Source organism: Gadus morhua, chromosome 13 (genome assembly GCF_902167405.1).
Source record: "Gadus morhua chromosome 13, gadMor3.0, whole genome shotgun sequence".
NCBI classification, from domain to species: domain Eukaryota; kingdom Metazoa; phylum Chordata; class Actinopteri; order Gadiformes; family Gadidae; genus Gadus; species Gadus morhua.
The window spans coordinates 24,940,787-24,954,924 of NC_044060.1; the positions used below are offsets into that span (position 1 = coordinate 24,940,787).

At 47.2% G+C, this 14,138-nt stretch overlaps 1 protein-coding gene across 16 annotated transcripts in view; it reads right to left on the bottom strand.

The window, feature by feature from the left end:
- The window catches only part of cadpsa (Ca2+-dependent activator protein for secretion a), a 173,731-nt gene that overhangs the window by 31,687 nt on the left and 127,906 nt on the right, over window positions 1-14,138 (bottom strand). For 8 of the 16 annotated variants that reach the window (XM_030375220.1, XM_030375229.1, XM_030375228.1 and 5 more), the window contains 6 exons: window positions 12,372-12,513; window positions 8,618-8,773; window positions 6,342-6,489; window positions 5,695-5,709; window positions 3,753-3,827; window positions 2,741-2,824 (listed from right to left, as the gene is read on the bottom strand). In XM_030375220.1, the coding sequence (XP_030231080.1) occupies window positions 2,741-2,824; window positions 3,753-3,827; window positions 5,695-5,709; window positions 6,342-6,489; window positions 8,618-8,773; window positions 12,372-12,513 (620 nt within the window). The remainder of the gene's footprint in view (window positions 1-2,740; window positions 2,825-3,752; window positions 3,828-5,694; window positions 5,710-6,341; window positions 6,490-8,617; window positions 8,774-12,371; window positions 12,514-14,138) is intronic. The other 8 variants (XM_030375223.1, XM_030375225.1, XM_030375222.1 and 5 more) reach the window with 1 other exon arrangement.

Consider the following 14,138-nt stretch of genomic DNA (forward strand, 5'->3'; position numbering starts at 1 on the left):
AGCAGGTGCCCATATATCAGCGGTTAGCCTAATTGAATTAGTTTAAAAAGAGTAAACATTTTGACGAAAATTAATGACTAAAAGTTGATAAAAATTTAAGGACTTTTGGTCGACTAAAAGTAGACTAAAACTACGAAGGAAAACAATTGCTAAAAGGAGACTAAAACTTGTAAGCATTTTCGTCTAAAGACTAAGACTAAATGTAAAATAGCTGAAAAAATGAACACTGGGACGGACCCATCCCACCGGGTACCTCAGACCACTCAACGGGAGGACCCCACCGAGCGGAATCTACGGGACACTGCGGATACCCTGACGAATACCGAGCAGACCGGCCCACAGGAAAACTCAGAGAGCTCGCCTTTCACTGAGTTTTCGGATTTTCTTCCTGACCGGAGGGGGGAGGAACGGTTCGACCCGGGCAGTTCGCCAGCGCCCAACTACAGGACGACGCCCTGAAGCACGCCTTGAGCCATGTCCTCACCCATGATGGCCAAGCGAGTGAATCGGTGAGTTGCTTGCCCCACCCTCACTTCAGCACCAAAGGGGGTCTGCTCTATCGGGTAGTTGAGAAGGGGGGGATGGTGAGCGAACAGCTGGTGGTACCCCGCCCGTATGTTAGCAAGGTACTGTTCATGGCCCACTCCCATCTGTTAGGGGCCCACTTAGGCATGGATAAAACCAGGAACAGGATTTTCAAGACACCAGGATGTGTTCTCGGAAGTAACAGGCAGGACCACGGTGGCCCAACACGACATTAGGGCGGCGCCAGGCATCACGGTGCGCGTCCCCCCCAGGTCCCGGAAGCCCGGAGGAACGCTATCCGGAAGGAGGTCGCCAGAATGCTCCGGCTACGAGCCATAGAGGAGTTACGCAGCGCCTGGTCTAGTCCCGTTGTCCTGGTCCCCAAACCCGATGGGACATTCAGGTTTTGCAATGACTTCCAGAGACTCAATGAGGTCTCGGACTTCGACGCCTACACCATGCCCAGGGTCGATGAACTAACTGAGCGGCTCGGTCCCGCCCGCTACCAATGGGTACTGGCAGGTGCTGCTCACCAGAACCGCGCGGGAGAAAACAGCGTTTGCGACCCCGGGGGGTCTATACCAATACACAGTCCTCCCATTCGGCGTCCATGGCGCTGCCGCATGGTTCCAGAGGATGATGGACCAGCTCCTTTGGCCTCACCAGGCGTACGCAGCCGCCTATATAGACGATATCATCATCCACAGCGCCAGCTGGGATGTCCATCTCCGGCAGCTGCGGGCGGTCCTGGGGGAGTTGAGGAGGGTCCGACTCACAGCCAACCCCGCCAGGTGCCGCCTGGGTCTGGAGGAGACGTCCTACCTGGGGTACCAAGTAGGACGGGGGAACGTCCAACCCCAGGATAGCAAGGTCTCCGCCATTCGGGACTGGCCCCGCCCCACCTCCAAAAAGCAGGTGAAATCGTTTCTTGGTCTGGTAGGGTACTACCAGAGGTTTATCCCCGGCTTCGCCACTCTGGCCAGTCCCCTAAATAATTTGACCCGGAAGGCCCTGCCAGACCGGGTAACGTGGTCGGAGGCAGCAGAGAGAGCATTTGGTACCCTGAGACGAGCCCTCTGCTTGGAGACTGTCCTGATAACCCCTGATTTCTCTCTACCCCTAATAGTCCACACTGACGTATCCGAAGTGGGACTGGGAGCGTTACTTTCTCAGGTCCGGATGGGAGAGGAACACCCAGTGACCTACATTAGCAGGAAGCTCCTCTCCAACGAGAATAACTATTTTTCCACTGTGGAGAAGGAGGCCCTGGCCATCAAGTGGGCCCTGGACAAGCTGAGGTACTATCTCCTGGACAGGGAGTTCACACTCGTCACCAACCATGCGCCATTCAAGTGGATGGCCAGCGCGAAGGACTTGAACGCCCGGGTGACGAGGTGGTTCCAGGTGGACCACAGGCCGGGCAGGGAACACGCCAACACCAGCGCTCTGTCCTGCCGAGATGCCTGTCTCTGGTTGGTCAGATAGTACCTCAGCTTGTAGCAACCCGGTCCCAAACCCTCAGGCCAGGCGGCCCCGGGGAGAGGTAGTGGATGGCGTATACCGCCGATATCCACCAGTCGGAGCCAGAGAGTGTCCAATGTGACACCCTAATCGGTGCAATGGAAAACACCTGCGGCGGAGGACGAGCCAGACCAGGTAAACCTTTAAAAGGTTGTGACAGGCTCTTACGGAAGGGTAGCAGGAGCGGACAAGGGAACCTCCAGAAGCGGATCTAGCGGACCTTTTCCCAGACGCTCGCGGGGACGACGTCGACATGCGAGGAGGAACGGAGGAACGGAGCTCCAGACCGGAGCGACATTCCTCTTCAGGGACAAGACCGGCCGGGCCGGAAGGACAACAGCATTGAATCTTTTGTGGCTCACGGAGCCATCAGTATTATTAACATTTTTCCCCGCGTTGGGCACAGACCCACGCGTTTTCTGTGTTACCTTGAATAAATGCATCTTGGGGCTTTGAACGGACCTTGGCGTGTGGTAATTTCCAGCGTGACAGAGTCATTCCTGGGGCCGGGTCGCCACAGTGTGTGTGTGTGTGTGTGTGTGTGTGTGTGTGTGTGTGTGTGGTGTGTGTGTGTGTGTGTGTGTGTGTGTGTGTGTGTGTGTGTGTGTGTGTGTGTGTGTGTGTGTGTGTGTGTGTGTGTGTGTGTGTGGTGTGTGTGTCTGTGTGTGTGTGTGTGTGTGTGTGTCTGTCTTACGGTGAAGGACAGGAAGGAAGAGAACAGCGTTCCCTCGTCGTAGCGGGACAGCTTGGCCAGGACGCTCTCCAGGATGACCATGAACTGGGAACACAAAGTTACCATAGCTCTGTCACATGAGCGCTGTTAGAAGGGCTGTTAGAGGGGCTGGAGAGGGCGTCCAACACACATTAGTTCAGGGTCACTTGGTAGAAATGGTATAGCAAGTCGGCTATCGAGGGAAATTCACTGTGAGAATATCTTAGTTGACTGTACCTGATTCTGTATGAGACTATTTAGATTGGACCACACCTGGCTAATTTATAACCAGTCGGGGCATCTCTTTCCTGGTTTGATGGGAGGAATTATTTTTCCTTGTCAATCACAGGTGTGAGAGAAGGGAGCATAGAAGAGAGAGAGGAGGGAGATGGGAGGGAGGGAGCAGAGAGAGAGAGAGCAGAGAGAGAGGGAGGGAGGGAGGGAGGAGAGAGGGAGGAGAGAGGGGGGGAGGGAGGGGAGCGGGAGGGAGCCGAGAGGGATAGAGGGAAGGAGCAGAGAGAGAGAAGAGAGGGAGGGAGGAGAGAAGGAGGAAGGGAGGAGAGAGGGAAAGAGGGAGGGAGGGAGCAGAGAGAGAGGGTGGGAGGAGGGAGGGAGGGAGGGAGGGAGGGAGGAAAGAGGGAGAGAGAGAGGGAGCAGAGAGGGAGGTGCTCTTGGTTCTTTCGTTTTAAACTCTTGCTCTCTGTTACTCTGTTCTGCTCTCTGTACAGCTCTCCGATTGTAGCCAGTGTAGCTGTAATTTTGCTCTTATTACAAATTGAATAACCAGTAACTCTTTATTCATGTTGCTGTAGTACTCATTGACTCGGTTTGTTCTATTACAGTCAAATTACCGACAAGCGCTTTGTTTGATGCAGTTTCCATTGATACTGTACAGTTAAATGAACACATTCAATTCATGGTGTCCTCGTGCTATAAGTTGGTGTCGGATCATGTGGAGGTGTGAACGGGTTCCATCGAGCGGGGGTCAGCCTACCTTTGCTACCAGTAGAGTGATCATCTCCTTCACCGTCTCCTCAATCAGGTTGTCGATCTGAGAATGGTATTGTCTCTGGAAACAGAGCGACAGAGCCACTGTTACTCTGCTCCACTGGCCACACGCAGACAACTGCTTTGGGGAAATCTCACTGGTCTCACAGCCATTAAAACATGAGGCGGAATCTACTCTTAAAATAGAAAGTGGTTTTGAAATAGTGAAAATTGAATTTATAGAGAAACGTTACAACAAACACATCTTCACAAAGTTCAAATAATAATTTCCAACACCTTACAATTAGGGAGCACCCATGAACAATTAACATGAGTTAATGAAGTAATAAGCAAAACGATATACCATTAGCATAGGATTTAGGGTTAACATAGTTTAACCCCAGCCCTAATAAATCATGTATAAATGTAGACCTCAACATTCACATCATTAACTCAAACCGACCTGCATGAGCGTTCTCTGGAAATGTGCCCCTATCCATTCTGATAACGTTTCTAGAGATTTTATTTTACTTTTCATAATATTGAATTAATTTTGCTAACATTTTTGATATAAATACATTTTTGATTGACATTCCTAGAGAATATTGTTGCCATGGATATTGATATGGATAATGCTATCCCTGGAAACAGGCAGCTAGCATGTTGTTTTAATCCTTGTGTCCTTCCCTTGCGTCCTCACTTGAGCGGTTCAGTTGTTATCATGCTAAACTGTTAGTTACATAACTGTCAGTTATGTAACTGATGGCTTCTGAGAGACTGAAGCAAACACCAACCAGGAATGGTGTTTGCTTCATCAGAAAGTTTATTCAAGGGTTCATTTTATATGAAGCGCTATGTTTTAAAACATCACCATGACAAATGGATAGCGCTGTTTGATTATATTCTTAGAAGAAAACAGAAATTTTTGAGCGACCCAGGGGTCAAAGGTCAAAATGGGCAAAATGTTGCATAAACTAACAAACTAAACATTATATATATTCAATGAACAAAGACAAAGAAAAATTAAAAATCGCTCAAATTTGATCAAAATGCATTTTAATTCTGAAACTAAATTTCAGCCTTAGCCACTGAGAATCAAATGAATGTCATTCATTTTGTTTATTGCAGATGTCGACTGGCACTGCACCATGGAACGCTCATAGGGGGCGTTTTGGTTCGTAATGACGAATGACCTATCAGGTCCTTAAGTTGGAGAACAGGGTGCTTTGTCCCCATCCAAGGTGTTAGAGGGTACAACTAGGATTAGTTACAAGGGCAAGGATGTATGCGACACAGAGAAACAAGAAGCATTATTTGACATCAACCAGTGATGCCTGGGGTCTGGTATGAAGGAGGTTTTTAGTTCGGAGACGGGTGGGGGGCGGGGGGGAAGTACAGATAAGACCCACATCTACAACCATCAAGATTCACAGCTGCTCTGACTCCATCTCTTCCAGGCGAGCTGGCTGAACTATTCTTTTTACTGAAACAAATTGCACTGCAAGATGGTGATCCAGCAGTCACCACTACACTAACATTCCCTACCCGCTGGAGCTCAGAGTAATAAGGAACCAGCCCCCATAATGCACTGGCTCCATGATGAATACATGGCGGTGTGTGCGGATGACGTGTGGGTGGAGCGGCATCTCCACGGCTGCAGGCAGCCACTGTGATCTCAATCCTTTTGTTCTGGGCCCGTGGAGCCAAGGAAGCGTCTTTACGGATTCACGGGTAATTAATTCAGCATTGGTAATTGGTATCAGCTTCAAGAATCCGTGAACATGAGAACTCTCACTTCTATCCCATGTATATTCAATGCGTCAACACATATGCTAATGAAATCCAAACAATTGCAAGTGTAGGGAGACAGGCAGGGGGAACGGGAAAGCTAATTATACATTTGGGACCAGGGGTGAGATTTAAATTGATTGTTAGCCACACTTACTTACCCATTCTCTAACGAACTTTGACATGTCAAATCAGAAACGGTTGGAATGAAACAGAAGAAAGATTGAGGAGAAGTACCAGTTGTAAATCAAATGATTCAAGAGTTGTTGGGTGTTGTTATGTTGTCTAATGCAAATCAGGTGTCAGACTGTGTGCCATTGAGAGGGGAGGTCATCCACGGTAAACGCAGAGTTAAGCAGAGCAATAACAATTATCTTAAAAATGTTATTTTAAAGACATTGATTAATACTATGTATTCAATCTAACCATCTAAACTTAGTGAATAAAACCACAATTCTGTGAATTCATTGATTAATAACAACAATAACATAACAATCAACAATAACAATTGCTAATCCAAAATTCAGTGTATTCAAACAGGAGTGGAGTAAGACTTTTATTGGATTTCTTCATATTTGAAATTATAATTTCATGAAAACATACCTCATGAATTTATTAGTGGTAACATGGCCACACATTTCAAAAGTCCTACGACTGAAATTGAAGTCCACACACACACACACACACACACACACACACACACACACACACACACACACACACACACACACACACACACACACACACCCAGACGCACATGCACACGCAGACACGCAGACACACACACACACACACCCTCAGGTCCTACCTCTTGGCCCAGCTCCATGGCGCAGAGCTTGGCGGACTGGGCCTTGGCGTCCACCATCACGTTGAACATGGTGCAGATGGACTGTGGCACGCGGAAGTCTGTGGCGCGGCTGCTCTTCTGGAGACGGACCTCAAAGGCCACGCGGGTCCTGGGGGCGGGCAGGGGGGGGGGGGGGGGGGGCACCACTGATTAAAAATTGTAAATGCAATAAATAACTAAAATCGTACATTAATGATTACGTTGAGTATTTAGCAACATCATCACAGAGAACCTTTCACACAAGTCAAAACCATAAAGGAGATTAAATGCTTTAAAGGTCCCATGACATGCTATTTTATGTATTCTTTACTGTAGGTATTAGTGGGCAACTAACACAGTATTCAAAGACGTTCCCGAAATTCAGCCGTGGTGCAGAGTTACAGCCACTCCGAGCCAGTCGCACATTGAGCTTCCCCCAAATGCGCTGTTTTGGTGTCTGTAGCTATAATGCAAATGAGGAGGAGCGAGGCGGGTCAAGGAGGAGGTTGGGGGTGTGGCCCTGAGCAGCTTGCAGCCACGGTACCATGCGCTCTGTTTACAGTGGATGTATCGCAATGGCGAGGCGCACACAGCCTTTAGCCGTGTTCTGTAAATATTCTAGAACACACAGGAGTCCTGGAGCTCTATATCTAAATATTATCATATAGCCTACATAGATATCTATATCATATGATATATATTATCACGGCCAAAAGCTGTGTGAGCCGATATTATGAATCTCAAACGACCGCGTTGAGTTCTCCGACGTTCCTGGTTCTTCAACGTCCTCATCAATGTGAATTAGACTGAACCGCGACAAGGAGGAGAAAGGGATCGTTGCCGGGCAGCGCTTAGGCACCTCTGCCTCCGGCGATGGTCCCTCAGCGGGGCTCAAGCGGGAGACATTCGACGCCAACAATCCCTTTCTCCTCCATGTCGTGGTTCATGTTCTTGAGGGAGTCAAAGCCAAAGTTCCTTCCCCCCAATTCATTCTCAACCTTGGCTGAGATAACCCCCAATACGAGTCTCGTTGTAGAAATACCAGAGACGAGAGTCCGACGTGTTATGCGCCATAACACCAAAAGCAGTACGGTTATCCAAATAACAAGGAAGTGTACAACACTTGCGTTACGGTCCTGGAGCTCTATATCTAAATAATATCATATGATACATAGAAATCTATATCATTTAATACATATTATCACGGCCAAAAGCTGTGTGCGCCTCCAGACGATATTATGAATCACAAACGACTTTGTCGGGTTCTGCGACGTCTCTGGTTCTTCCACTTTCACATCAGCCTGAAGTCGACTGTACCGCGCGCTGCCTGCTGCCGGCTGCCCGCTGCCGGGTGATGGTGCCTCGCGGCAACCGGCGGCATGTCGCAGTTCATGTAATTCAGCGAGTCACAGCCAAAGTTCCTTTCCCCCAATTCCTTCTCAACCATGGCTCAGATAACCCCCACAACAGTCTCGTTGTGGAAATACAAGACACGTCAAAGAACCGACAAGAAACACTTGCGTTACAGTGTGTGTATTCACACACACACAAACACACACACACACACACACACACACACACACACACACACACACACACACACACACACACACACACACACACACACACACAAGTGGCGCTCGCACGGTCGAGTCTCATTGGCGGGCCAACGTCTCTGGGCGGGCCAGGCAGAGTAAGGGGAGGAGCTAAGATTCTTGGTGATGTCCTAAATACAGACATTCTAAATCAGCGCACTTGAGCCTCCGTTTTTTCAAAGGCGAGCAGAACAGCTAGTGCTCGTTTTACACCAAACGCAAGTTTTAGCCACTGGGGGACCATAGGCAGGCTAGGGGAATATTTATGTTAGAAAACCTCATAAAGTGAGATTTTCATGTCATGGGACCTTTAAGTTCAACCTTTGAAACGCAATAGGATGAGTAAATCGGGTTTTAGAGTATTGTTTTGCACAACGGGCCACCTGTGGCAGGTTATTCCACAGAGTGTGAACCATTATTGCAGATCGCACTTCCCTTTGGATTCAAATTAGCCTTCAGGACGCCCAGAGGAATGTGGGAGGCTGATCAACCGAGATAGCCTGTGTGATAGCCTGGACTTCAAGAGTTTAGTCACCAAGTGCTAGATCAAAGGTCCAGGAAGAGTCTTCACCTTGTACTGGTCTCTGCGTAAGCGTGTGACCAACTTAGGGCCACCCGCCCAAGCTGGTGCGTCACCAGGCAGTGCACGTGGCCAGCTCTCACCTCTTGATGCAGGACTCTATCATGTCGCTTGACATTAGCTTCAGACGGCTCTCCAGGTGCTTGCCAAACTCTTCCTCAGGCCAGTGAAGGTCTCTGATGAAGGTCTGCAGAGCGTCCAGCTTCCAGAAGAGATCCTCTGAGGTTCCTGAACCGTTACTGCATGGGGTTCAAAAGGCATCACAGTCAGAGATACAGCCTGAACCAGACTGAACAGAACCAGGACCATGCAGGGATGATAAAACAGGGACAAACATCAGAGGAGGAAGTCATAGCTTGATGGAAGGTGAGGAAACAGAGGAACGTGAAGGATCATCTGGGAGAGTCCATGAATGGTGGAGGTTTAATTATGCCATAATCATCATTATCATGATCATAATAAAGGTGTTCATAGGTGAAATATACACTGGGGATGCTAGGGACACCACTTTCTGAAATAGCTGATTTTGTCCCCATCACTTTTTAAAGCATAATAAGTTAACAATTTGTGGTACAATAGCATAAGGTTGTTCAGGTTTTGTTCAGCTGTATGTTGACCTATTGGAGGGCAGTGATACTGGATATTGTCATCATTGCTCATCGCTCATTGGGCTGACTGCTGACACCGGAGCTGACTACAGTCGGTGTGATGTGGGCTGATTGTTTGTTGGGGATAGTTTAGCAGCGGGGGAAGTGATCCATGGCCTTGGGCTGACTGGGACTAGTACTGGTACAATGAGGACGTTGTTCTGCCCTTCATGGCATCCCAGGCTATCCCCTTTGGATGCTTTTTGGGGGGGGATTTGTGTGTCTGTGATTACCTTCTCTGACCTCATACTGATCCGACAGTAGATTGCCTAACTTTTAAAAATGTTTTTCATCTAAGCCCATCACTTAGATGAAAAACACAAAGCCATAAGCCCATAACACAAACTGACCTCCGTTGATAAAAATCTGTTGTTAAAAATCTGTTGGTAAATCCTGGGCCCACTACTGAAACCAAATATTTGAATATTTCACATTTCCTTGATGAGTATAAATCCATCTTAAACATTTAACATGGAGGTTTATGCGATCCACTGATTTGTCCGATGTTGGAAGTAGATATTTTAATCTGTGTTTGGGAAGGTATATCTTTCGCTGACTAGCAGGATGTGAGGTTTGAGTATCGTATTTTCCGCACTATACGTAAGGCGCACCGGATTATAAGACGCAGCTTCAATGAATGGCCTATTTTAGAACTGTTTTCATATATAGGGTGCACCGAGCTGTGCTAAAGGGAATGTCAACAAAACAGTCAGATAAAGTCAACCTTTATTAAGCGTTCTGACAACTCCGTTCACTCCCATGGTAACGATGTTCAAACGTTAATGTGCAGATTAACAATATCTCCAAGCCTTGTTCACTCTTCTCCCAAACGTGAAGGGAAACTTTTCCCTGATTCATAAACACGTAGTAAAAGAAACAGTCTGATACCATTAAATCAAATGTTAGTGCATTAACAATATAGTCACTCTCGAAATTGTTTAACTTACGTATAAAACTATGTTTTATACGTATAAAACTATGTTTTACACGAAGTGCATTCACAATAACTCAACGTTGTTCAAACGTTAATGTGAATATCTCCCAGCCTTGTTCAGTTACGTATAACACGTAAAGCTCACTTTTTCAGTTCATTCCCCGTCCACTAATCCCTCGAATTCTTCTTCTTCAGTGTCCGAATTGAACAGTTGGGCGAGTCTACGGCATCCAACATGCCCGGCTCCCTCACGTCATTATCCGAGCCAGTGTCGCTGCTGCTACCTAGCAGTTCAGTGATTATTCCTGCCTTTGTGAAAGCTCGGACCACAGTTGAGACTGATATATCAGCCCAGGCATCCACGATCCATTGGCAGATAGTGGCTTAAGTTGCCCGGCGCTGTCTCCCCGTCTTGGTGAACGTGTGTTTGCCTTCTAAGTGTTCGTGTGTTCCCCATATAAGGCGCTCCGGATTATAAGGCGCACTGTCGTTTTTTGAGAAAATTAAAGGCTTTTAATTGCGCCTTATAGGGCGGAAAAAACTGTAAATATCATGAAGAGAGCTAACAGACAATATTGGCAGGGTATACTTTGTCTGTATACATATGGAGGCATCAACGCCATAGGCAATAAAACACTGGCAGAGATTGAGAGTCAGATAAACCAGGTTCCTGAAGAGCTGGGAGGGGGTAAGTGGAAGCACTGGTTGTTAGCTAATGTAGCTTGATGTCAGACCAAACGAGCTAGAGGTGGAAGCAGTCCATTGAAACATCGTTCCTCACCAGAGCGAGACAAAGCGCCGGCTGAGGGGCAGAAGGGGAGGCCCACACATCACAGTAAACTGATGTGATTCTTCGAGTCTACTCTAGCTCTAGCCAAAAGAAGAATGTGATTGTTCTTCTCGTTCCTGTAAGCCCCATGCTGTCACATTGGCATAAGCTTGGCTTCCAGCTTGAATGTTGGCAATAGAAAGCCGGATCCATGCGACTCCTTCCATATTCATTCCTACCGCTCAACACCTTTTGCACGTCTCCTCGAAATTGGGTTTGGCTGACTAACAAACCACCTGATCTTTAAACCTGGTATTAAAGTATACAGTATTAGAGCTGGCTCTGTGCTGCTGCCATCTACATATTTCCCTCGTCGGGAACAGCAGACAGTTTGGGGTCCTGAAGCAGGCCCTGAAGCCCGGGAATGTGGCCCTGTGTTCCACCAGGTCTGTGTGCACACGTCTGCCTCAGCGCATCGCTCAGCAGAGCGAGCTGTGGCACCATGGTCACACTCCACAGGAGGCGGGATGTCTGCTGTGGATGTGGAAAGCTGTTTTCACACCTCTCCTGTTGTCACTGCAGAAGAGGTTTCACTCGAGATTTGCAAGAGTCATAAATAATGTTTAAAGGGAATTGTAGAGATGTGCCGCGTGCTCTTAATTGTGCTATCTAAACATAGCAGGGCTAATTCCTCAATATCAGGATCCTGCACGTTCATTAACATGTGTACAGACGATTTGGTCAAATGTTTACTTTAGACCCTGAAAAGTATATTTATGGAAACATCGATATATAAGAGCTCTGGATTATTCCAATGAAGCAGGCTGTGCATTACTCAAATAAAAACATTTGAACTCACACAACCAGCACAGAGCTACAAATCAAGCAACGTATGGTCATGAAACAAGAAGAGGCCATTCCTCTACGATCCACATGCAGTACACTCGTCTGTATCCCGACTCTACTTGTTGTCTCGGAGCAGCCGCGAGTCAGAAATCTCATTAACAATGTCGGGATAAATTTAGCGTGCTTGGAAGAAGCCAGTGGGTGCGGCTCCTTGAGCGAGCCCTTGGTTTAGGGTGGATAACAGATGCCAAGATCATGCCAAGGATGCGCGCTAAAGTCTCTTTGAGACAGATACCAACTCAGAGTCATAAATAGGTGCTATCCAGTGGGGCCTTGGACTGCAGGGCCTCAGCGGAATACTAATGCTTGACTCTGATATGTAGGCTACTTTAGACCTCCTGCTCCTCTATGAAGCAGGGCCCGGGTCATTGACTCACAGGGGACCATCAACACTCATTATGGGTCTGCTGGATCAGCTCCTTTATGAACCAGGGCCGGGTCCTGGTCTAACCCAGCAGAGAACTCTACTTCCTGCGCCCCTGGTGCAGTGAAGCAGCAGACCCCCCATGAGGGTTAAGACCATGTGAAGCGGCACCAGGATGCCTGGAGGAACGGTTCAGAGGAAACAGAGCGCGTCTCACTTGACAGGCTCCCAGGACTCCCTCTCGAAGCCGCGGTGGATGGACTGGGCTATGGAGGACTCCATCAGGTCCACGTAGCGCACCACCAGCGGGGCGTACAGGTCCTGCAGGTGCTTGTGGAACTTTCCGTTGCACAGATTGTCTTTGAAAGAGAAACAAACAAAGAAATAATAAAACCATATTCATCTTAAATCTGTGAAATTAATAATAATGTGATGTGTCATTTTATGTTTCCATGTGTTTTTTTCATTCATAAAAGCCTGTTCAGTCCTTTCTTGAATTAACAATTTGTGACATGAATGTGTGAATTAAAACTAATTAAGTCCCATATAAACAAACCGCAAATACAGATCAAATTAGCGCTAATCTTACTGAATTAAAGCTCCGTAATTCAATGCATGTTTTCAAAATATATACAGTATATATATATAAAAGAAATAGCATTATATGTATTCATATATGTATACAAGGATAAATAGCATCATATATATATATATATATATATATATATATATATATATATATATATGTATAAAGATAAATAGCTTTAAATATATCTTACTACTATAATAGCAGGCCTGTCGCACCAGTTACTCAAGCTACTCATCTGAGCATGTGCCAAGCAGCATGCCATTCACACACACACACAGCAAGCATACATACACCATAAGCACGCACATACACACCGCATACACACACCGCATACACACGCACATGCGCACGAACATACATGGAAACGCACTCACACACACACTCATACATTTTAATTATTTATTTGAATCCACCAATCACATTACAAGAGACAGGATTCAAATATTTCAGAGATGAGATCTTTCTTCAAGGGTACAAAAAACATCTCCTGAGCCAGACTGCCAGCCTTAACCCACCGAAAACACGGTTGTGGACATGCCCCAAGCTGCCAAAAATAAACACTATTAGCTTGCATTGGTAGCCTAGGTCCATGCTGTTGGGTTCTGTAGTATGTGTTGTACCTCGTTGCGGTATACAGTAGCCTCTGCGGTTACAGAAGGGTCGGTTTCAACTGCATCAGATGCCTGTGGTGCTGTGTGTGAGTTGTGTTGTGTCCATTCCAGTTTGACTGTCATTCTGTTGCACAGATCATTCGGGTCCGGCATGTCTGACCGAACCCCTAAGCCTGCAGCTTGTGTGTCCAGTTTTCCACTGCTTTTCCTCCTAAAGCCTAGGAAGCTGTCCTGGCCTGCTTTGGCCAGAGGGACCTTCCTCTTCCTGAGGTTCAGCAGGAGGGAAGCTCTGTTAAGCTCTCTGACACTGGCATCATCATTGTTGAGAATGCTGATGAGGTGTGTCAGCCTGTTAGCAGTGTATACCCATTCCACGTTTGGGACACCCAGCTTTAGGATCCCCTCTTTATGTGAGAGGAAGATGAGATCCCGGGTAGAGTGTGAGTTCAGCCCTAGCCATTTTCTGACAGCCTGGACTGTTTTATTGTTCATGTCCCGTAAGACAGTTTGCAGGATGTGGACATTTGCAAAGAGGTGTTGTACCTTTTCTAGGGTCACCTCTCTGATAGCGTCCAGTTTCATGACTACAGGGAGTGGGGAGGAATCAATTAGATCGATTCCTTTCTTATAGGCACTACATAGCTCCTGTGCCTGCTCCCCCCACTCACCCGTAATGTTGATTTTATGGCCAAGAAGGCGTATGACTCGTGGTGTGAGTAGACCCTGATAGGCTGTCCCATTATTGTGAAGGAGGGTGGTTTGTCAGATTTGGCTTTATACCAGC